Raw genomic sequence first — 23,154 nt, 5'->3', positions numbered from 1 at the left:
GGGGGGCGGAGCGCCGGGCGGGGGGCGGGGCTCCTGGGGGCGCCGGGCGGGGGGCGGGGCTCCTGGGCGCGCCGGGCGGGGGGCGGGGCTCCTGGGGGCGCCGGGCGGGGTCGGGGCTCCTGGACGCGCCGGGCGGGGCTTCTGGGCCCGGAGCTCCTGGGCCCGGCGGCCGCCATCTCCCCCGTTGTGCCGCGGGTTTGCGTCAAACACTCCCCAGCGGCTCCTGGAGGCATCAGAGCCTTCCTGGTGCGGGCTGGGGTCGGGAGGCACTGCTGCTGGCAGTGCTGTGCCCGGCAGTGCCGATAGCTGTCGCCTGCTGCTCCCGCCAGGTCTGCTGGGCCCCTGCCCGAGCCGCTGGCAGGCCTGCTGTGTGTGCGGCGAGGGGCTGGCAGGTATCTACCCGTGTCAGATCCTCGTGGAGCCGGCGGTGTCCCGTGCTCCTCCTGCACCACCTTTGCCGCTGGTCCTGCAGCCACCGTCCCCTTCGTGAGTCATGCAGCACGTGCTGGCTCTGGGGCCGCGTGGGGCTGCGGTGCTCCGGCTCCTTCACCGGCTCTCACTTCCCTGTGTGGCTGTGTGGGGCTGTGCCACCGCCGGGGTGTAAGGTAACACTGGGCGTGGGATGGTTGTTTTGCAGCTGTGCTGGTGTGGACCAGTTGAGGAACTCCACATGGGGCTTCTGAGGTTCTTCCAGGGCAGCCTACACATAGACAGCCCAGTGCTGCCCTGATACCACCCTTTTTACCACACTTGGTCATCTCCCTCCAGCTGTAGCCGAGGGAGGAGAAGGCAGTTCAGGCTTCAGAGGAGAGAAGGACTTCTTCATGCATCCACAGGTATAGCCTTCACGCTTTCCGCATTTGCCTAGTGGAGCTGATCCAGTGTAATGGCTGGCTGCTGTGTAAGGTGACTTTGGGTCAAACTGGTTTTGGCTACAGAAATGTGTAGTGTTTGTGTGCTGTAATCAGTTTCATGTGCACTGCAGTTTGGGAGCTTAGGCCAGCGGAAGGATGAGCCACTGGACATCCATAAACTTTTGCTTCTTGCTGCTCCGGTACTACAGTTGGCTAAAGTTGGTGATAAAAACTCTGCAACCCAAGACCAGCAGAACGGTCATACCATCAAGGCTGAGCTACCACTGCACGCAGAGAAAGTCAAAGCCATATAGACACCTTATCCTGGGGACAGGGTGTAAGAAGTGCGTTCTCAGGCCAGCCCAGTGGCCACCCAGCCCAGTCCAGCCCAGCAGGGCCTGGCAGCACCGGCAGGAGGAGAGGCAGCTGCCGGAGAGGGTGTGAACCTGGCAGAGCTGTGTGCCCTGTCCCCCTGCACTCCTGGCGACCTGTGCTGCTGGCTTAGGGCAGTCTCTGACACCCCTGTTCTTTGCAGTACCTCTTTCTGAGGCTTTTTCAAAGGTCAGTTTAGACCCTTTGGCCTGGCTTGATCCTACTGGCCGCCAATCTCCTGCGGTACCACCATTTTTACCGTGTGAGATGTGTTTGCCTTACCCCATTTGCCCCAGCTGACTGCAGAGACTCGTTTCTCGCACTTGGGATCTGGTGACCAGCGTGTCCACATCCGCTGCCCCAGTGTTTTTGCAGGCCTGGGGTGCACCCCCGCTAGCAGATGGGCCCTCGCTGCTCCCCTCCAGCCCGTGAACTGCCCCTCTCAGGGCTTGCTTTCAGTGTGCCCCGTCAGTCTGATGAATCATTTCCTTGTCGTTACCCGGCTGCAACGGCCCTTTTCCTTTTCCTTTCTTCCCGCCCCCCGCCCGGCACGGCTCCTGCCGCGGCCCCGTCCCGCCGCCCCCCGGGCAGCGCCGCGCCGCCGTGGGAGCTCGGTGCGGGGCCGCTGCAGCCCGTGCGGCCGCAGCAGGCAGCGGCTATCGGGGCTGTGGGACCCCCGCACCACTCCCCCGCCCCAAGCCGCCCTCCGGCCGCCGGCCCGGACGGCCCCCGCTGGCCGCCCGCCCCGGGCTGGGCGGTGCCAGGGTCCGGTCGCGGCGCGCCGGGCAGCGCTGCCCTGTGCCAGGCGCCGGCAGCGTTCGCCTGCGGGCTGGCGCTGTGCAGCTGGGCTGGGAGGCGGGGGAAGGGGGGGGGGGGGGGGCAGGGGGGCTCCTTCTGCCGCTCACACCAGCAGTCCGTAAAGGTTTCTGCGGGCTTCACCCTGATCTTCTCGTTTTATCGATGATTCAGCGCCAGAGGCTGCTTTCAGCTAAATAATACGTGTTTCACGCAGTTCCCAGGCAGCAACTGAAGCGAAAGAAACCTGAGGCAGAAGTCTCTCTTGCGTTGCTGTTGGATTTGTTTTGGAGGCTGTGGTTACCTGCTTGGCAGCGCCTGCAGCGGTAGCACTGTGCCAGCAGATGCCGGCAGGCGGTGACTTCCCAGGGGCATCTCTCTGCTTCTCTTCAGGAGGTGAGATCTCTTTTTTGAAATGCAAAGCTGACGTGACTCCGTGTAACTTTGTGCTTGAACCCAAAATGCTTATTTGATCCTGTTCACAGTGTGGACCCATGGACCATCATGCTAGCAAGAGGTAGAAGTGTGATGGAGTCTTCAGATGGTACAGGAAGACCTTATGTTACTACAGCCATAAAAGCCCAAGGGTTTTTTTAGGGAGACTTGAGACTGCATCTTCTTCCTCATGATGGTTCCTTGTGTCAAACAAAATTAGCCTGAAAGTGAAGTATTTGGGTATTTCAGAAGCTTAGCTGAGGCAGCACCTTCGTGAAGGGTGCTTGTTCCAGGCACTTTGAATGTGTTCAGCAGCAGGATCCATGGTGTCAGAGGGAGTGAACTAAAAGAAGTTCAGCAGCTTTCCAAAAAGAGTGAACATTCATCTACGGTTGTCTGAACAATAAATGTGGCGGGGCTCAGCCAGCACTAGGATAGCCAAGATTCTTTCAGTCACGAGGCTGAGTCATTCCTAAGAGCATGAGCTTGGGCAACATCTCTGTGTGCTCCACTGTATTAATGTCCATTAACTTGTTGTCACACAGCTGGCTGTTGTGTTCAGTAGTTTAGTGTCTGCAGTTGGATTCCCACTAACTTAACACTGCGACAATTTTATTTGCTTACGCACTTGCTTCAGATATGTTAGTGTCTGAACTGAAGCCTCTGGTAGTCTTTCCATTTATTGATTTTTAAACCATGTTTTTACTTACGAAAAAATGCAAAAAATTATTTGTAGATATTTTTTTGAGTGTTCTTAGCTTTCTTTATACAAGGGCCATGGGTGTCTGCAGCTCTGAGCAAAAACTCGCTTCTGCCATGCAGTTAAGCACTTTAAAAAATACTCAGAAATGTGCCAGAATTGCCATTCTTGCATATGATCAAAATTCACCTGAATGTGGACCTGAGCAGCTGTCTATGGCTTTGAAGTTGGCGCCTTCTTTGGGAGGGAAGTTGGTGTAGAGATCTCCACAGATCCCTTCCAGCCTTATTTTTCTCTTGGGAACCCAGCAGGTTACTTTGGCCACTGAGCAACCAGATCTCTTTTGCAAGGATCACAGAATTACCTTCTCTTGTGCATAATCCATCATATGAGGCCTACTGGATGGAGACCTAACATGGCATGCAGGTTTTTTAACAGCAGTCCTCAAGTAACACAAATGATTTATGAGGATGCTGCATAACGTTGGGTTTTTCTCCAGGCACCATCGTTTAAAATATTAGCTGAACACTGAGCGGAAATGCCAGCATACACTTACCTGAGATCCCTTGACCCCAAGTATGTACCCCCAGCTGAGCTTCTTTCTTATCTTGCCATGTTTTCTGCAACTTTTACTTAACATTGTTGTCTGTGGCTTCAGATGTCCTGGATATGATATTGATTTGGTATGCCCATAGACTGTACTTATTTTTCACCCAAGAGGTTGTGGTACTGCTTCTTGGCTGCTAGTCCAGGCTAATTTTGGGGATGGAAAAGGGAAAAAACATACATAGAGGTCATCTGAGCCAAGGAAGGCAGGGAGCAGTGACCAAAGATACAAGTCAGAGACCTTAGCTGGGCGGTTTGAAAGCTTTGGAATGTTTTGTTCCATATGCCAGATGTGAACTTATTCCTTCTTTTTAATTTGCTGCAGGTTCTGTAATGATGGTATAGTCAGGATCTGCTGTTACTTATTTACCTAGAGAATTTCCTGTTTCAATCCGGTTCTGAGTGTATTTCCTGAAAGAGATGAAAAAAGGACCAGAAAGCAGAGCTTGTCCCCTTGCTGCTCCAGGTAATTTAGTGGAGTCAAATCTGGACAATAACAGCAGCAATGGAGCCTCAGCAAAAGAGAAAGACATGTTTTCTTCTTCCCAAGAACTGGAAAATGCGCAGCTGAAGCCCAGCAAAGAAACATCCAGAAAAAAACTTTGTGGCTATTTAAACAAACTGGGCATCAAGGGACCAATCAAAACCTGGAAGTCTCGCTGGTTCTTTTATGATGAAACCAAATGTCATTTGCTATACTACAGAACTGCACAGGACATCAACCCTTTGGGGTCCATCGATCTCTCCAGTGCCAGCTTTGACTGCAAGATGGAAAATGGGGAAGGGGTTTTTGAGATCAGAACACCAAGCAGAGTTTTTACTTTGAAGGTAAGGGGCAGCATCTTCTTTTGGGGGCTGTTATGAAACATTCCCAATCAGGACAGACACATCTCTGCTAAGATACTTTTTAGCTTGAGTTTCACTTTAGTCCTCCCGGTCTGGACTGTTACCATTTGGACCTAAATTACTTGCACTGTTCTGACAAAACTGAGACTCCATTACCTATGAGATGGTTGTTGTTTTAACAGAATAGGAGTAAAAGCTGAACTGGGTGTTACATTAAAATCATTGAGGAGTCCTTCAGTCCATATGTAAATTGCTAAACAGAAATGAGCTTCTCTGTCTAAAAAGGTTGCTCCAGCAGGAACCTTTGCTAGATTTTTATCTCTGTGAAAATTGCTATTAAAAAGCCTTGTGCGTGACTCCTGGCTAAAATGATTGTGACATTTCTGCTTAGCCTTGGAACATAGTAAACAAAGAAATGTTTAAAATGAGGTCAGCGATCCACTAAGGTTCTGTTACTAAGGCCGTGCTGAAGATTTACTCAGTCCTCTCAAATCAGTGTTAGGACCAGAGGATATAGCATAGGATTGACACAGCTGGCCTTTATTTCTGCTGACTTGTGCAGTGAAGTGGTGGTCCACCCTTCAGGACGTGTCTCATGCTGGTGAGATTACTCCCCTCCCCTTCCTGTTTTGTGTTATGTCAGGCAATCAGCAAACAGGCAATGATGTACTGGCTGCAGCAGCTCCAAATGAGGCGTTGGGAATTTTGCAGCACTCAGAACAGATTTCCTGTGGGCAGCTCCCAACTTGTGAATGAACCTCTGGCTGGCAGAACAAGTAGGTGTTGCGTTTATCAGTCTTTCTTCTGCTTTCAGCCCCCCAGTGATGAATGGTAAGTGGGAAGAGGTTTTGGCCAGGCTTTTAAAGGCAGGTGCCAACTATCAATGGTTGGTCAATGTCTGGAGCTTCTGGTTTTATTATGGGTGAACATGAATGGGCTGTCTCCTAATGCACAGCAAGTGGTTGGAGATGCTCAGGTATCTTGTGATCATGAATTCTCTTGATTTTCCTCATGCATGTGAAGTGAGCACATTTGGTATATCCCCTTCCTCTTGTGACGTCTGTGAAATTTAGGACAAGCAACTTTTTTTTCAGTGGTGGTAGGATGAAGACGTGCATTCCTACCAGTGGATCAGGGGAGGGCACAAGCAGTGTGTCCACCTGTTTAGTTATGACTAGATGCACATTTTGTTTGAAGCAAATAACCCACTAGTAAGTGTCTGATCTAAAAGGTTCTGGGTGCCTTGGCATTTTGCTACAGCAGGCAGTACAGGTAGCAAACTGTGTTTGTGGAGTGTAATCTACACATTAAAGCTGTGAAACATGTTTGGAATGGGGAAAAGAACAGCACCAGCTCCCTTCCCTATTCTTTTAGGCAGTTTAATTTTTGATTGTTTACAGTTAGTTACTGTCATATACAAATGGTTGAAGTCACTTGATTGCCCTTGAATAGATGACTCTATTTGCACATGGAACCTTCCGTAATTTGACCTAAAACTAAGGAAACATGCTGTGCTGTCCTTGTTACAACTGGCCACTTGAACATGGAACGTATACCTGTAATAAAATGTTGTGACTCTCAAGTTACATGAAGGAGCTGAAGTCTAATGGAATTCTGTCTTGCTCACTTGTTTCTGTGTCCTGGTTTGTTTTTACACAGATGCTGACAATGATGACTTTCTGCCTCTGGTGAAAACGCCAACAGAAGCAGTGGGTTTAAAGGCAGCGTCTTTGCCTGCACCACAAACATCTACTGCTTTGCAGAACATCTCCCTTAAGCACCCTTGGACAGAGATACAGTAAGTGCGTGAGGAGAGCTGCAGTGCAGTTGCCATACTGGCCTGCCACTTTGTGCCTTCCTTGCCTGTCATGTATTTTGTGAAATGGGACTCTTGCCTAGAAGGAGGAACTATGAAGCAGCTTTTTGAAGGATATTCCAGGTGAAAGTAAACTTCCTGCCAGAGGGTCTTTTACATCCACCTGTTCCAATGCATTTCACACCACTTAGCTCTCTTGGCAAAGATCCTAGTGGCAGACCTAGGGCTTGGTTAAAATTTCTTCAGTGTAGGTAGTGATTTGCATCCCTACCCAATGCATCTGCATGTTGCTCTTGGAAAGGCACATGGGCAGGTTGAGCTGTACTCTGTAGGCTAGTGACAGAAGGTCAGTAGCACTTCCCAGTGGTTTCAAAGGACCTTGAATGTAGTGCACTCTCGAAAGCAGGAACTCCAAGCAAAAGGCCTATAGCCTGTAATATGGCCCAACACCGCACAGTTTGTTACTCCTTGCTGAGTTCCTAGTATGTGAATATTTCCACTGTGCCTGATATCTGCAGTTGCAATGTGTAGCTCGATCAGGACTACAAGTTACAAGCCTCAGGCAGTTACAGTTGCACAAAGACAACCCCATCAATATCTCCTTAAGTGTGTCCTAGTCACTTATTAACATATAACCAAAAATGTGTAAGTTGCAACAGAGTGTGGTAGGTAGCTTGACACTTGCCAGATGTTTCCAGTGGGGAGGTTGGCTATAGTTTTTTACTACTACTCTTGTCACTACAATCTTACACTGATAGGAAGAAAGATCCCCCATGGGACCAAAGAGGATCAGAGTCAGCGGTACTATTTTGCAGGCTATGCATTCTCTCCGCCTCACTTTATTAAAAATAATATGATAATATCTCCTCCCCACTCCCCAGCCTTGCTTTTGCTAGCTTGAATAACAATTGCTTCTTTTCAGCTTCAAACTGTATTGCTCCCCTTGTTCTGTGAACATTTGTTCAGGCTCTGTCACTGTCAGGCTGGGTCTTAGTGAGAGTATCCTGTCTGATTTCAGCCAGGTTCTGCTTGGCTCCTCTGCTGCTGTCTCAGAGGAAAACCAGAGTGCAGCATGGGGTAGAGAAAAGCAGAAAAGTTACACTGGGTGAGTGCCAACTGCAGACTACAGGGTATGAAGATCTGCTGATCTTATATGCCAATATGTTCTCTGAGGTCAGAAGTGTCTGATCTTCTGCTGTGAAGCCTTAAAGAAGCAAGGCAAAAGGAGAACAATATCTAAATGCCAACTTCATTTACAGTTAGGAAGGTGCGGACACTGAGTCTTTTGTAGACCTCAAAACAAGGGGCTTGTTTTCTTTTAGGTGATGGAAAACACAGGAAGAGAAAGGAAAAGACATGTATAGAGTGGCAACTGTCTCACTTTCTTGTGTAGGTTTTACAGAAAATACTTGTGCATTTGTGGTTCTGCGTGATGCTGTATAGTCATCTCTTAGTGCTTCTGATAATATTCAACAGCAGCAGTTGTGACAAACTGGTTCTAGGTCTGACTTCAGTTTTGTTCCTGAATCTTTTACTGCATCGAAGTCTGTTGAGTTTGTAATGGCAAGATTATTAAATGGGGTTTGGAGCACAGGACCTGTGGCTGCTTCGGATGCGACCACTGTGGCAGTTTTGGCTGTGCTGGAGTAGCTGAGCTTTTCTTGGCACCTAAGGATTTCTGCTGTGCGCTAAGGAAAGGGAGAGAAGGAGGAAGGGAAGGAGAGAAGGAGAGAGGGAAGGAAAGAAGGAAAGGAGGGATGTGTTGGTCTGCTGTTACCTTTAATCCCTCTGTCCAGCCTGCTTTGTATGTAACAGGGCTCAGGCATGCGGGGAAAGATCACCAGCTGATCTACATTGCTATGCTGGTACTGATTTATACCTTCCTGATTTACACCAGTTACAGCCTGGTTTTCCTCAGATCCACCAGTGCTGTGAACAGTTAATTTTTTGAGTGCATGAAGGAGATATGTTTTGGGAAGAGGGGTGGGATATGAGGAGAACTGAGGCAGGGAATAGTTTGAATATGCACTGACTGCAGTGATCATGACTTGGGTTCACTAGGCTGTCTTTATCTCTTCTTGTTTCAGAAACACTGTCTACAATATCTGTGGCTCCAAGCAGCTCTGGGGGAACAATGGGCATGTCTTCAACTTCAGTGAATTCCAGGAGCATCCTGAGAACCTGGTTGAAGAACAAGAAGCAGAGATGGAGGCAGGGTGTGCAGGTGCCTGTTTCTTGGCTGTGTGAGCTGGTCTGAGTATGAGGGCTTCTAGCAAGGAGTCAGACTTATCAGGAAAGGCAGGAAGAGGGTGACCAGTTGTTATGGGACGTGAAAACTCTGTCACATTGTCTCAGTTCCCTTCCTGTGTTGTTGGCATAAGACTGACTCTTTTGGCTCTGCTTCAGGCTGCATTTGTCTGTCTCCTACCTCTGGAACCTTCTGCAGAGCCAAAAATACCATCCATGGTGCCAGTCCATACAGGTATTTCTTTGAGGTAGATGTTAAATTGCTGCACGGTCACAGGCTAAACTCAGCAGCTCCACTCCATGACTGGGAAGTTACCTGTTCATGGTGGTAACTTGCATTTGCTGTGTGCAGGATAGATGGGCAGTGGTGGGTTAACAGGTACCATCATGGCTTTATTCTGGGGTACCTATGGCTGATCCCTACAGTCTGCTTCAGCCTTGTGGATCCCAGCAGGCTGATTTTCCTTGTCCTGTGTGTCAGCCTTCTCTACTGAAATGTTCTGAGTCCTGCCATAGTAAGACTCAGGAGTCCATAGTAGCAACCCAGTTCTGTGTAAATTAATCCTATTTCCCTTCAGTTAAGGAGGGGACCCCGGAGGATGGGAGGATGGAGCCCAGGCTGAACTGGGTTAGGAAAGCCAGGTGGATGAACAGTGGCTTCCCAGGCTTGCACGAAGAACTGTCTAGGGAGAGGAACCCAATGGATAAAGTGAGTGTCCTACAACAACAAATCCTGACACTTACAGAGGAAGTCAAGTCGCAGAAGGTGAGTGTGGCAGAGAGTCTGCTGTTGCTAAGGTCAGGGCCCTGAGACTGGTCACAGTGACTGCCTTATATTTTGGTGTTAGTCTGAGAAGTACTCGGCAGACACTCACTGAGGACCAGCTGGAGCTGCTGGTGTTGCCCGTTTGTATGTGCCTGATTGTGCCCCGCACAAGGGAGAATGAGTTGTCCTTCAGTTATCAGAAATGCAGCTAGCAAATGGGCTGGAAAAGAGGTAAAACAAATCCAAGTGTGCTCTGCAGGTGTCTTGCTTGTGCATCTGTATTAGTCAAAGTACGAAGTGGAGTCCTGAATAAGTACTGTGACACCAGCAGGAACTGCCAGGTTGAGTTATACTGTTAACAGCAGGTCATTCTTTTCAAACAGTGATCCCCCACTAAGAGGTGATTTGACTGTAGAAGTCAATGCATGGGTCACGGCAAGGGCTGTCTCTCCTGGATGGTACTGTTCTTCTTGAAAAGCATAGAACAATGCCAGGCTCTCCACTAATGATGCTGATAGCTCTTCCAGCAGAAGAGGCAGGAGAGCCAGGTCCCAGTGTGGGCAGTCATTTGCATCCTTGATTGGCTTCCTTAAATGGCTGAGATGGCAGAGCCTGAATCAGCATCATGTTGCTGGGGTAAGCTTCATGTGGGATGGAGAGAGGGAGGACTCTACTATCTTCTGGTACTAGAGACAGATGCAGACTGCATTATTTCCCTCCCTCCCATTTTACCACAGGGCTAGACCAGATCTCCATTTTCTCTGGTCTCTGGTGGGCCTCCCAAGAATGATGACTGTAGAAAAGCCAGAATTCAGACTGTGTGAGCAGCAGGTTGTCTGTTAGCAATCCACCTTGAGTCATGTCACCTGTGGCCTGCTGCAGAGATCTTCCGCGCTCAGCCCTGAAAGCAGAACTTCTCTATTTGGGGAGGCACTGTGATTTCAAGGTTGCTGCATTTGGTTTTGCTTCTAAAGGAGTCAGTTTTAAGATCCTGAGGACTTTTCACTGTTCACCCATTACTGGTTGGATCTGTGCTGTCTGGGCAGCACTGTGATGTGATGGCTTTGCATTCCCTTTTCAGGAGCTGGTTAAACTTCTCCATAAAGCTCTGGAGGCAGCCCAGCAGGAGAAGCGAGTATCTAACATGTATCTCACTGCAGCAGAAGATAAGGACAGGCTGGAGCTGGTGCGACACAAAGTGAGACAAATTGCAGATCTCACCAGTCGACTGGAAGCTCTTGAGCAAGAAAAGAAGGAGCTGGAGCAGATACTGGCTCTGAGAGACAGCCACATCCAGGAACTCAAGGAGCATGTGCAGCTTCTAATGGAGAAGAACCATGCCAAACAGGAAGTCATCATGGCCTTGACAGAGCAGATGGCCAGAGAGCTCTCTGACTCATTGCAAGAAGCCAACACTATCACTGCAGAGACACTGTATAAGCAGCAGGAGGAGATTGAGCACCTCAAGGTTTGTGGGACTGCACAAGTCATTTGGAGGCTTCCATTTCTGTGCCCTCTGGTTTGGTGGGAGGGTGTTCTCTGTGGGAAGCACAGAATATACATCTGCTAGTTGCTCCATCTGTCTCCAAACTTAGAGGCAGGCTGGAAGGGCCTCTCCTGATAGCCGTAAGGCACTTAAAAGCATCTGGGTCAGTTTCAGCTTCATCTCAGAGCTTGTTTGACTTGGTGTCACCATTCAGTGCCTGCCTCTTTCTTTGCTCTTTTGTTTCACAGGTGCAGTCTCATTTGCTGCCTTCACTACCTTTGCTCCTCTGTGTTTCCCTCTTGCAAACAGTTTCCCAATACACCCTGGTTCTTTCAAATCCAGCCTGTTGTGTGCCACTATATGCACAGTTATAATGACCAGTTAGTGTGGGATGGAGAACTGTCAAAAGAGCCACTTACTGCATTGTGGGAGAGTGTTTGTTTTTGCTGCCGCCCATGGGGCTGAGATTTGTGTCAGTATTTTTAAAAATAGAACAAAACATGTATTTTCTTCATTTTGTTTAGGTGCTTCTCTAGCTTTATGTCACCTTGATGACTGTTTTCAAAGCATGTACAGGCAGTGCACTTAGCTTTTTCAAGTGTCTTGTCTACATATGACACTCCTATTTAATGTTGTGCCTTGATTTCCTTGGTAGGAAATATTTGTCCTGGGCAGTCTTGTCTTCTCCCCAGAGCATAAAATTATTGAAATATTTTCTTGCCCTGAGTTCCTGAACTGGGAGAGGACTCCAAGCCACTCAAAAATTCTCCTTGTGTGTCTGTTTTGCTTTGTGGCAGGATGATATTGATGCATACAAAACCCAGAACCAATTTCTCAACTCAGAGATTCACCAAGTTACTCGACTCTGGACAAGCGTTGCTGAGAATGAAAAAGCCCTTCTGATGAAGGTAAGGCAAAATTACTTTTTTTCCTTGGTGAGAACTGTTACTAATTTCTTTCCAAAGTCAGCACTGGGATGGATCTTTGTCCAAAATGCACCAGGAAAAAGCCTTCTTCGCAGTGTGTTTTTTTAGTTTTTAAGATCTTTTTTTCTGCTTTGTTTTGGTCCCAAATTAGATACGATCATTTTCATTCTTCAATAAAAGCAAAATACTTGCAAACCTCAGTCTTAAGAGTGCTGAAACTTAACCCAGATTTCTGCACTTCAGCTATGCTTTTGGATACAAATGAAAAAACAACACTGTGTAGGGAATCAGAACATTTTCTTGAGAGCTGGCAGACCAAGCCCTGGCTTCACCTAGTCTTGATTTCTCTACCAGGCTTGGCAGTGCCAGGTGGCAGCACCCTCAGTCCTGCAGCTAGATCAGGGTTCTTATGTTTTCTTAAGCTCTGTTTTTATTTCTAGCCTTGTAAGTGTGCATAACCTGGTTACTTTCAGACTTGTGTAATCCTGCCTTCTTGTCCTGAACTGCTTCCCCAGGCTGGTGGTGTGTGCTGGCATTTGTTTTGTGGGTTTTCCCTGGATTTTACTTCCCTGGGTTTTAAGGTGTGGTCTGCCTAAAGTAAGTGATGGTGTAGTATGTCTCCCACTCAATAAGCAACTTCTGTTGCATGCTAGCTACTGCAGCTTGTGCTTGTTCATAGACCACAGTGACTCATTCATGGCTACAATTCTACTGACTATAGAAGAATTCTGGATGTGTTTTCTGGGGCTTTGCTGTTCTGGAGTCTTCACCTTATGTGTAGACCAGGTCAGTAGAGAGCAGTGGCAACACAGGAGGAACCATCAGTGAGCCAGCCCGTTCCTTCTTGTTTCCCCATCAGTGTGCCTGCCTGCAAGCACGAAACTGCCAGATGGAGAGCAAATACCTGACAGTCTTGCGGAAGCTGCAGGAGGCTGTGCCTGGGCTGCCTAGCTCCCATGCTGAGTTGGTGAGGAACCTCATTCAGGAAGCACTCCAGTGGGATGTGAAGGAAGAAGCAGAAGAAGGTTTTAATCTGAATCCTGTAAGGTGAGAGGCAAGAGCATGGGAATATTCACACCCTTGTAGGAGTCTGGCCATGGAGGGGAACGTGCAGGCAAGAAAGATCTAGGGACATTTCTATAGCAGGGACTCAGAGCCATAACTTAGGAGTGGAGGCTGGTTTAGTTTGGTGGTGTGGAGACCACGAGTATCTGTTAGCAGCGTATCACTGTAGGAAGGGGAAGTTGAAGATAGTACAGGTAAAGTTTTCTTGACAGTGGCAGACAGTATGACAAGTGACCTATAGCCATGATATGCCTGGGAAGTAAACACTGGACATGAGGATAAATTCCTTCTGTAGGAGAGGACGTCACCTGGGAGGCAGGGGATCTCCATCCTTTGGGGTTTTCTAGTCCCAGCCATACAAAGCCACTGTTGCCCTGTTCTGGTGCTGGGGAGAATCCTGCCAGTGAAGGGCAGCTGGACTGGAGACCTCCAGAGAGCCTTGCCATGAGTGCTGCTGGTGGTGTTGCATTTGTGTTTATGCTTTCCTGGCCAGTCAGTGCCCCAGTTCTGTTGCAGTTCTATTTCATTGGTTGGTCAGGTTCACAGGTTCTCTGGGTGGCTTTGGAGATGAGACCCCAAGGCCACGCTTGGTTTTTCTGTCAAGAATATAATGTTAACTTACAAGTATCCCAGCCTGTGGACTGATGGTGCACAAACCCTCAATGAGCTGTACTATCAGTGCTCCTCATGTTTTCCAGTCAGTAGGAGATTTGTGTTGTGTACAGGGGAGACATCAGAAGGGACTGTGGATCTCTGTTCTTTGGTCTGATGCCCCAAAGGCTTTGCAGTCCCTTCCTACAGAACTATCTCACACTAGGACATGTTAGGGAGAAGGTACACAAGTTGCGCTAGCTACTCCCTTGGGGGCAGGGGAGCAGGTGAGGTGAGAGTGGTCTGATGAGGTTGGGCTGTAGCTCAGAGCAAAGTTACACTCGAGTAATGTGTGTGTATGCCATTGCTGCAGACTCTTCTCTGTCTTCAAGGCTCTGAGACAGTGGGCATGGCAGGCTTTCCCATGCAGCTACCAGACAGGTGAAGGAGGACTACCTGTGGTCTGGCGTGGGTGACAGGGACCTGGCAGCAGGCTGTAGTTGGTATGGCCCCAGGCAGTGAATGACGCTTGACACTGGTACCAGCGCTTTCCTTTGAACTAACTTCTGCCTTGTGTCCTTCCAGTGAGTATGATGAGTACGGGTTTATGACTGTACCAGACTATGAAGTTGAGGACTGGAAGCTTCTGGCCAAAATCCAGGCCCTGGAGATAAAGTCCAACAATCTGCGGAGCCAGGAAGTAGTGGAGAAGCCCCTCCGTGACAAGTGGAACAGTGTTGGAGAGCTGAGCCCCTCTGCAGAGCTGAAGAGCCTGATCCGAAGTGGCATTCCAGTGGAGCATCGGCAACGGGTCTGGAGATGGATTGTCAGCCGGCACTGCAGTCATCTGCCTGACCACTACCAGAGGCTGTTACGGCAGAGCAAGAGCACCGAGCACCCTGCCTACCGCCAGATTGAGCTTGACCTGCCCCGCACACTGACCAACAACAAATATTTTTCCTCTCCCACTTCCCAGCTCATCCCCAAGCTCCGGAGGGTTTTGCTGGCATTCTCCTGGCACAATCCTGCCATTGGATACTGTCAGGGACTGAACAGGTGAGGAACCAGGCAGGTATACTGCTTCTTCATGGGATAGCGCTGAGAAGGTGTAGACACATACTCTAGGCTTTGTCTCAAGCAGCCCCAGACTCCTGCCCCTCTAGAGTTCTGTCCTGGCTCTAGGTATTTTTTTGTGGAATTCTGCATGTGGTGTCTTTTTTTCACCCCATGTTGTTGCTGGGATCAAGCAAGCAACAGGATGCACTTGCTTAGCATCTCCATAGTTACAGAATAGTAAGGAGCAGCTACAGGAGGCAGAGTGAGGCACTCCCAGAATAACAGCATGAGGCTGGGGCTGAATTTCTAAGTCTTAATGTGCTCAGCAGAAGAACACCCTCATGATTCTACTTTTTGCTGAGAAGAGTTGGAGGACATGTTGGGAAGTGTTAGAGTTGAGAGAATTGCAGCAAATGACATGAGAAGAGGCTGAGGAAACTGGGGTACTTCTGTCTGGAGAAGGTTCAGGGAATCTAAAAGCTGCTTTTCCTTCCCAAAGAAGACTTATAAGAAAGATAAAACCAGACTTCTTAGAACTGTGCCGTCAAGTAAAAGAGGCGGTGGGCGCTAGCTGCAAGAAGGGAATTTCCAGTTGGACCTTTTCACATGAGGAAAGCTTATGTAAGCTATTCCTGGTTTTCTTTGGATGGTCTTCAGAAAGACATTTGCCACTCTAGAGAGCCCTTAATATTAGGTATCATCTTTCCAGTCTGGCTGAAAGGGGGTAAGTCAGAGCTGAAGGGGGTAAGGGCTGTAGAAGAATGCATGGGAAGGTGAGTTATGTCACATAATATAGACTATCTCTGAGCGAGCTCCTGTATTGAAATAGCCAAAATCAGCACACTGCTAACTTTAGCAGATCTATAGAACATCCCATTAGCGAGGAGCCTGTCTTTGTCACACCCGTGTGTTTGATGCTTCCTGTTTGCTGATGGAGGCACATGGGAAAGAAAATCACAGCCCCATGGTTCCTTCAGGAACATGCAGAACAGATGACTTGCCTCTCTGACCAACTGTTCTGCCACATTTGATCTGTTGGACGCTCATGGAGTTACGGACATTTCAAGAGAAGTCTTGGATTCTCCAGTTCTTGTGCTGGCCTATGTTTCATTGCCTCAACATGTCTTGTCCATCACAGATTAGCAGCTGTTGCCCTACTGGTCCTGGAAGATGAGGAATTTGCTTTCTGGTGCCTGGTCCATATTGTGGAGAATATAATGCCAGCAGACTACTACAGTGACACACTGATAACATCACAGGTGAGCTGAGTACCCTCACATCTCTTTGGACCCTGATACAGTGATTTACAGTAAAAGTTTAAAAGAAAGCAAGCAGCTTGCAGTGTGTTTGCTTTCTCACAGGACAGTGATACCACCACTTTGCAATCCTTTCCATTGCAGAAGTGTTGTAGACTTGAGGGTATGAAACTGTACACACAGGAGCAGCAAAACTGATCCCCAGCGCTAGGAAACAGGGGAGCACTCCAGAGTAATCACTGCAGTCAGGTTAGTCAGAAGGAAAAGTGCCCATTAACTGCACAGTTACTTATTTTAAGGAGGGCCTAGTAGAGGTGAAGCAGCAAACTCCAACACCTGTAGAACCAAATATGAAGAAGGCACCATTCTACAGCCCTTCAAATGTTTCTTTGGAAACTGCACCCTATCTTTTCAGTGCCACATGCAGATGGAAGAAAATACAGAGATGTTTACATGCAGTGTGCTTGCCTCAGTTTGTGATCAAATACAGTGTGTGTTGTGGCTTTGCAGTTCTCTGCAGATCAGAAAAACTTCTGACCATTTGATGTAAAATGTTGCTCTGTGAGTAATATACCCTCCTGGTTCAAAGTTACTGCATTTCAAGGTTTTCAAGATGTGTTGTCTTATATTCGAAATACTTCATCCTCCCAGGCAAACACAGAGCCAAAATAAATCCCATTTAGTTCAATGGAATAGTAATCGTGTGCCCATATGACCCAGTCTGTGAGCAGTGCCCAGTCTGGTGAGCCTGGCCGTGAGTTTTTGTCATTCTTTAACCCCAGCCAGCAACTTAAGTACCATGAAGCCGCTTGCTCACTCCCCTCCCCCCTGGTGGGATGGGGAGGGGAATCGGTGGGGAAAAGAGGGTGAAACTCATGGGTTGACATAAGAAGAGTTTAGTAATTGAAATGAAATAATCAGGATAAGAATAGTAATGAAAAAGAGAGAGCAAGAGAGAGAGAGAGGAATAAAACCCAAGGGAAAAAAACCCCAAGTGATGCACAGTACAATTGCTCACCATGTGCTGACCAATGCCCAGCCGGCCTCCCAGCAGCGATGGGCAGCTCCCAGCCAGCTCCCCACAGTTCATATACTGAGCATGATGTTCTATGGTATGGAATATCCCTCTGGCTAGCTGGGGTCAGCTGTGCTGGCCCTGCTCCCTCCCAGCTTCTTGTGCACCCACTCACTGGCAGGGCATGGGAAACTGAAAAGTCCTTGATTTGGAGTAAGTACTACTTAGCAACAACTAAAACGTCGGCGTGTTAGCAACATTATTCTCATCCTAAATCTGGAACAGCACTGTACCAGCTACCAACAAGAAAATTAACTCTATCCCAGCCAAAGCTAGGACACCCTCGTGTCTTTATTGTGTGTGGTCCTTCCAGGGAGAAGGGTGTTGTATCTGTGGGCCCACAATACATGAGGTTACAAGCATCAGTAGCTGAGAGGGGCTACACTGAATTGGTTGACTTGTGTGCTGGTGGAGAGGCCAACCCACAGACTGGGGAAGCAGCCAAATCACTGTGAAAATTGCAAAATGCCTATCCAGAGCAGGTAGTGTTAGCTGTGAGATTTTATAGGCAGTGCTCAATACTTGAAAGATAGTGATTGACAGGGTAAACATGGGAGACTGAAGACACAGAGGCTCCCCTACATTCTGTGAGAAAAGACTGTTAGCTGAGGGAGCCTTTTTCAGAAAGACTTTCTGACCTTGTGGTTGATCTCTGGAAGTCTAGGAAAGACCCACATAAAAAGGAAGGCCTAGGGTGATGCTTTGGTTGGTTTGATAAAGTGAAAGCTCTGAGTTGGCTGCAAAACTTAAGGTTTAGCTCAGGGGTCCTCAAACTGTTTAACCAGGGGGCCGGCGCGGATGCAGCGGCAGGCAGCCATCTGCGGCTGCTTGGTTTCCCCCCCAAAACCCCGGCGGGGGGGGGGGCAGGGGGTCTGTAAATACCGGGGGCCAAATTGAGGACCTCGGGGGGCCGTATCTGGCCTGCGGGCAGTAGTTTGAGGACCCCTGTTTTAGCTCTTGCAGATTTTAAAGACCAAGCATATCACCTCATCTGATTTATACCACTGGGCCACAGCTAAGTAAGCTGACACAGTTTGGGCAGTAGTATGATAGTATCATAGAATCGTTGAGGTTGGAAAAGACTTTTGAGGTTATCAAGTCCAGCTGTTAACTCAGCACTGCCAAGTCCATCACTAAACCACATCCCTAACCCGGCCGTCACCCAGCACCCCCAGGCCCTTTCCCACCAGGCACTTTCCAGCCGCTCTGCCCCAGCCTGTACTGCTGCGTGGGGCTGGTGTGACCATGATATAGCTTAGGGGAAGACCTAACCATGATCTTGCTCCTTAGCACTTCCCCTCCTAAATCCTTGGCTTTCCTGAGATGATGCCTTAATAAACCTGGTCAAGGATGTCACCAACTGCATTTCTGTGTCTCATGCAACTAGGAGCAGAGCACAGACAGTACTCTGACCACAAAGAGAAGCTGTGTGAGAAGATCAGGTCCTGCTTGCAAGTCAGAGGGATTCTAGGTGTTTATTTTGCTGGGCCACTGCAGTCATTCAGACCTGGGCAGCTTTTAATCCCTGCCATTTGACTGGATGCTTGTGACACCACAGAAAATCCTAGTAAGATTGATGCAGGAAGAGGTAGCAGCATTTTCCCTCTTGACTTTGAGGCTGGAAAGGAATATGATCCTCTGAGATGTATCTTGGCCCTGTTTCAGCTCCACACCTTGCACTGGGTACAGTGTCCACATACAGAGCTCAGTAATTTTGAAGAGCTGGGAAGAGTCAGCCACTGTCCTGTTGCACCATTTCTTCTCCTCCAACAACAGGACTACTCTTGACCAGGACTTCATTGTTTTCTTTTTTGCCGACTTTAGGTAGATCAGAGAGTCTTCAAAGACTTCCTGTCGGAGAAGCTGCCTCGCCTCATGGCTCATTTTGAGCAGTATCGTATTGATGTCTCACTCATCACCTTCAACTGGTTTCTGGTGGTCTTTGTGGACAGCCTGGTCAGCGACATCCTCCTGCGAGTGTGGGATGCCTTCCTGTATGAGGGAACTAAGGTGCGACTCAGTCTAGGTCTTCCTCCCATCTGCGCCACCTCTGTGATGTGACGGCAGGGCCATGAACATAGACGCGTATTGAAGAGATGAAGGGTTGAGCCTCTTGTCCCATCCTGCCTGTTTGTTGGCCGGACTGATGCCTCCCAGCCTCTGGGTTGTCTGTGTACTTGCTGCCGGTGGGCAGGTCTTGTCCCTGATGCTGTGCGCAGTATCCCTGGCACTTTTTAGCAGGTAGTCCTGCTATGGAACAGCTGTCTGACAGGCTGTGGTGTTTTCTGCTCTGTGACCTGGACGCAGCTGAGAGTATGACCGATACAGGGCGCAGAAGATAGGCAGAGAGTTAGTATCTGAAAATGTGAGACTTGCCTTGATCCTGTGCATAGGAAGAACTGGAAAACCTTTGTGAAATCCCTGTGGGGTCCTTTTGGAGGATCTGGTATGCTCTGAGGTTGTAAATCAGCTTGCAGATGGTTATTCTCTTGGGACTAGCTCTGTGCTTCTTTAGGCCTGCCCTGACACAGCCTGTTGAGAGGAGGAGAAGCCCAGTGTCCAGCCTGTACTGCAGTGCTGTGTGCCCCACCCCATGTTTTACACCAGAAGAGCCTGGTCCCTCAACTGCCTATACCTTTCAACCCTCCAGGTGATTTTCCGCTACGCTCTTGCTATTTTTAAATACAATGAGGAAGAAATCCTAAGAATTCATGACAGTGTGGAGATCTACCAGTACCTACGCTTTTTCACAAGAATGATCATGGATGGCAGGTAAGACTGTGGGTTGTAGGCAGCCTTCCATTCTGGGCTTGTACTTGCTTGCCTGTTAGGTCAGCCTGAAAAGGGTTGTGACCAGTCTGTTAAAAGAGATGCACGCATGTTGGCAGGTCTGTGGGACACAGATTGGTTTGTTACGTTTTTACTTTCCCTTCGTGGTGTTACTTAAACTCTTTTTGGCTCGGGCAAAGGCATTCTACAGCAGAGCAGGTCACAAAGTCTGGGCCAGCCTCCTCTTTGCAGCAGCTGAAACTTGTGTTGCCGCTTCCTGGGTTTCTCTCAGCTCTAGTTGGAGTATTTGGCAGCACAGCACTACTGACAACTTCTAATGGCAACATGTACCTGAGAGGAAGATCTCTGTCATCAGAAGAGCGTAACTTTTAATACCTCGGGGGTATTGCTCCCCCAGGGGCCATAAGAATCGGCATGTGATCCACCCTTTCCTGACTGGTGGCTGCACGCTGGTACCTTAAAAGGTGGTGTAGTGTAAGGCTGTTTGAAGTGTGTGGGTTGGTGTTTATGTGAGAAGGAATTACCTATGATTCCTCTGCTGCTTGGTGACTTCAGAGCTCAGAGAGCTGAAATCTGAGGCCCTACTGTTTGCCTGCACTGGGATGCACTTGCTGTATCTGTTGCCGTCTGTTACCAGCCAGTAAATTGGTTCACCAGACCTGTCTTTGCCATTGTAGGAAGCTGATGAACATTGCCTTCAATGACTTAAACCCTTTCCCCATGAAACTGCTGAGGAACCGGCGGTCAGTGCACAGAGAAGAGCTGGAAACAGAACTGTGTGAGCTGGAACAGATCAAGGCAGCCTATGTAAAAGAGAGAGCAGAGCAGAGGCCTCAGGACCTGCAGGAGGTTGCCAGTGAAGAGGAAGAAGAGATTTAATGAAAACAGAGTTCCTCATCACTTCCTTCTGCCTTGCAGGTCTTCAACAGCAACTGTCTTTAAGAGATGGAGCAGAGGGGGAGAGGTGGTCACAGCAGGAGTTCATCTGCCCCACACAGCAAAGATGTATGTACAAGACCATTTGGGGACCAAGCCAGACTTTGTAATGGATTGAAGGGTGTCAAGGGAGTTTTATCCTCTTCTGTGTTTCTCCCTGTTAAGGCCTCCCCGTGCTGTGCAGTTCAGGATAACAGCTGAAGGTCCATAGGAAATCTCAATTTTAGTACCATGACAGAAGTTGACATGGTGCCAAAGACCCAGCTAGGCAGAGCTTTTCTACCTTTTCTGATGGGGGCTTGAAAGACACCTTTATCTATAAGTAAAATTACTGTAAATAATGAACTGAGAGCACTCCCTCATTCCTAAAGATTCTGAATTGGTCAGAAAGAAAACCTGCTCTTTGAAGGCATGGTGCCACCAGTGGCTAGGCTGCTAGAAGAATATGTGTGTAACACTGTAGTCACTGAGTCATGACAGTGTCTCCAGATGAGTGTTGGGCCTGAGGAAGTCCTGGGAGCTGGATGACATCTTCCCATGAGACTCAGGCTGGGACAAGTGAAATGGGTTGTGGGAGAGCAGAGTTGCTTCTCCAGTTTAGTTTGGTTCCCGTGGAAGTCCATGGGAGCACAAGATATGTCTCCCTACCTGTCTGGGAAATACTGGGAGCTGCCTCTCCTCTGTTTAGCTTTGACCAGAGCCATCTATTGGGTTGGCCTGGCCCTGGCAACACAGTGCCTTCCAGGGGTGAGTTTGCTCCATAGAGGAGCTCTCGTCTTGGTGTGCAACCGACTGCAGCCTGTGTGCAGGCAGGGCCTAATGTTATGGAGACTTTGATGACTGGGGACATCTGGGTCCTCTGATTGCCTCACACTTGGCCAGGATGAGTGTGTCGCCATCTCTCTCTGCCTCACAGTTATGCTCCTCCTGTGCTGGGTTTCTATGTTGATATCCCTGTTTCTGGCTCCTGTTCACAGTGGGAGGGAGGACTTTTCTTTAGGAGTGTCTAATACTGAAGGTGTTTGACCTATGGAGTGTGGCACTCTGGGGGTGAACCTGCAAACCACTTGGTCTGGGTTACAAAAGATGCCTTGATATTCTTTAGAAAAAATACTAATTTCCCCTGAACCAAGGAGCTAGCCTCCATGGGTCTAGCAGACAGAGATGCCCTGCCTACCTTTGGGAATGGGGCCTGACAGCCTTCTCCCCTGCCTCCTGCCAGGCTCTCCCATCCCCTGGGCTGTATGCCCTGCCTGTGCAGCTCAGTCCTCCACAGGCACAGGATGAGGCCAGTGCTTTAGATAAATACAACTGCTTTTCCCTAACATGGTGCCAGATCCTGCTGCCCGGCTTTGCTGCTGAGCAGTGCTTTATTCCAGCTGTACCCACAGCGCTGGCACTGACAGCATGCAGCAGACCCTGCTGTAAGCGGGACTCTGCTCTGTGTGTTGAGACTGACCTTGAACCCAAACCCATTTGTCCAGTGGATGATGCCACCTTTAAACATCTTGTGGTACAAAGTCATTAGTGCTTGCATAGGAAGGGAAAAGAAGCATTCATAGCCCGTACTGTTCTCAGCCAGGTGGGCTGTAGCCAAGGTCAAAGACTCTAGTGGAAACAGCACCAACCTCTGTTCACCTGAGACATGTGGTCTGCCTCAACTCTGCCTTAGGTGCAACTGGACAGATCACCCAGTTTCAGAGGACTGTAAAAGTCTGATTTTGGAGAGAGCTGTGGAGGCCAACCACACAGTATGGAAGTAGTCAAAGTGGGCATGAGGTTTTGGAAAAGAGTGGATAGATGGGCAAGAGTGAGGTAGATCCACTGGTTGTCACTGACAGCTGAACACATTCCAAGTGTGGGATGACAAGAAGATGTTACTGGAGTCTTACCTCAAAAAAATGCATTGCCTTTAAAATAATGCCACCTAGCTGGAGAAGCTCAAAAGACAGAAGGTTTTTCCTTACAGATGATACCACTAACCTAATTTACTCATACTGTTATGTGCATGGGTGCACACAATACAGATTTTTTACTTACTGTTATGGACTTTTGGAAGGCATTATCTTTTAAATCATGACCATAGAAATTAGGAGTATACTTACAATTGTATTTTTCCTAGAGCCTTTTGAAACAGCTTAAAAGTCTTTTCTTCCATCCTGCCCTTACATTTTTTAAAAAAGTAATTTTAAATGTGCATTACGGGACCAAACCATAGCCTGATATATGTCTACAGTATATAAATAAACATTGGTTTATGTTGTATATAATGAACCATTAAAAAAAAAAATTCTGAGGAAGAGGACCAAGGTGTTATCCTTAGTGGGAAATTCTGAAAATAATTTTTAATTGAAATCTGAAGGGGGGGACATCTCAGGATTGTTAGAAATTTCTGTCCTGTTTTGTCTTTAGCAGCTCTTTGTTTTGCTCCACGTGTGTATTCACTGAGGGCCATTTCCTCTGGTCATGCTGCCAACCAGTCATCTGCGGTCATTCTGTACTAAAATGTGGTGGATGCAGGAATATCTGCACCTTG

The 23,154-nt window shown here is 48.4% G+C and overlaps 1 protein-coding gene across 3 annotated transcripts; it reads left to right on the top strand.

Moving 5' to 3' along the window:
* The first annotated feature begins 153 nt into the window (after nucleotides 1-153).
* TBC1D2 (TBC1 domain family member 2) lies at nucleotides 154-22,923 on the top strand. 3 transcript variants are annotated; one of them, XM_040580181.1, is made up of 16 exons: nucleotides 154-392; nucleotides 638-836; nucleotides 2,239-2,417; nucleotides 4,088-4,590; nucleotides 5,252-5,384; nucleotides 6,268-6,406; nucleotides 8,512-8,648; nucleotides 9,250-9,437; nucleotides 10,519-10,905; nucleotides 11,721-11,831; nucleotides 12,709-12,896; nucleotides 14,091-14,561; nucleotides 15,700-15,820; nucleotides 18,717-18,902; nucleotides 19,543-19,664; nucleotides 20,360-22,923. In XM_040580181.1, exons 4-16 carry the CDS (start codon nucleotides 4,183-4,185, stop codon nucleotides 20,559-20,561), a joined length of 2,793 nt encoding a protein of 930 aa, XP_040436115.1. In that variant the 5' UTR covers nucleotides 154-392; nucleotides 638-836; nucleotides 2,239-2,417; nucleotides 4,088-4,182; the 3' UTR covers nucleotides 20,562-22,923. The 3 variants fall into 3 exon arrangements, with proteins under 3 accessions (XP_040436115.1, XP_040436116.1, XP_040436114.1); XM_040580182.1 differs by lacking the exon at nucleotides 638-836; XM_040580180.1 differs by having other exon boundaries at nucleotides 154-836.
* Nucleotides 22,924-23,154: the final 231 nt, after the last annotated feature.

Source organism: Falco naumanni, chromosome Z, assembly GCF_017639655.2.
Source record: "Falco naumanni isolate bFalNau1 chromosome Z, bFalNau1.pat, whole genome shotgun sequence".
Classification (NCBI taxonomy): Eukaryota; Metazoa; Chordata; class Aves; order Falconiformes; family Falconidae; genus Falco; species Falco naumanni.
Note: the sequence above shows the minus strand (reverse complement) of the source record. Positions and strands in the feature narration are given on the sequence as shown.

Coding starts and splice junctions, on each gene's coding strand:
- TBC1D2 (XM_040580182.1), top strand. CDS start 4,183: ATGAAAAAAGGACCAGAAAGCAGAGCTTGTCCCCTTGCTGCTCCAGGT. Junction 12,897..14,090: donor TTTAATCTGAATCCTGTAAG/GTGAGAGGCAAG, acceptor GTGTCCTTCCAG/TGAGTATGATGAGTACGGGT. Junction 14,562..15,699: donor TACTGTCAGGGACTGAACAG/GTGAGGAACCAG, acceptor TGTCCATCACAG/ATTAGCAGCTGTTGCCCTAC.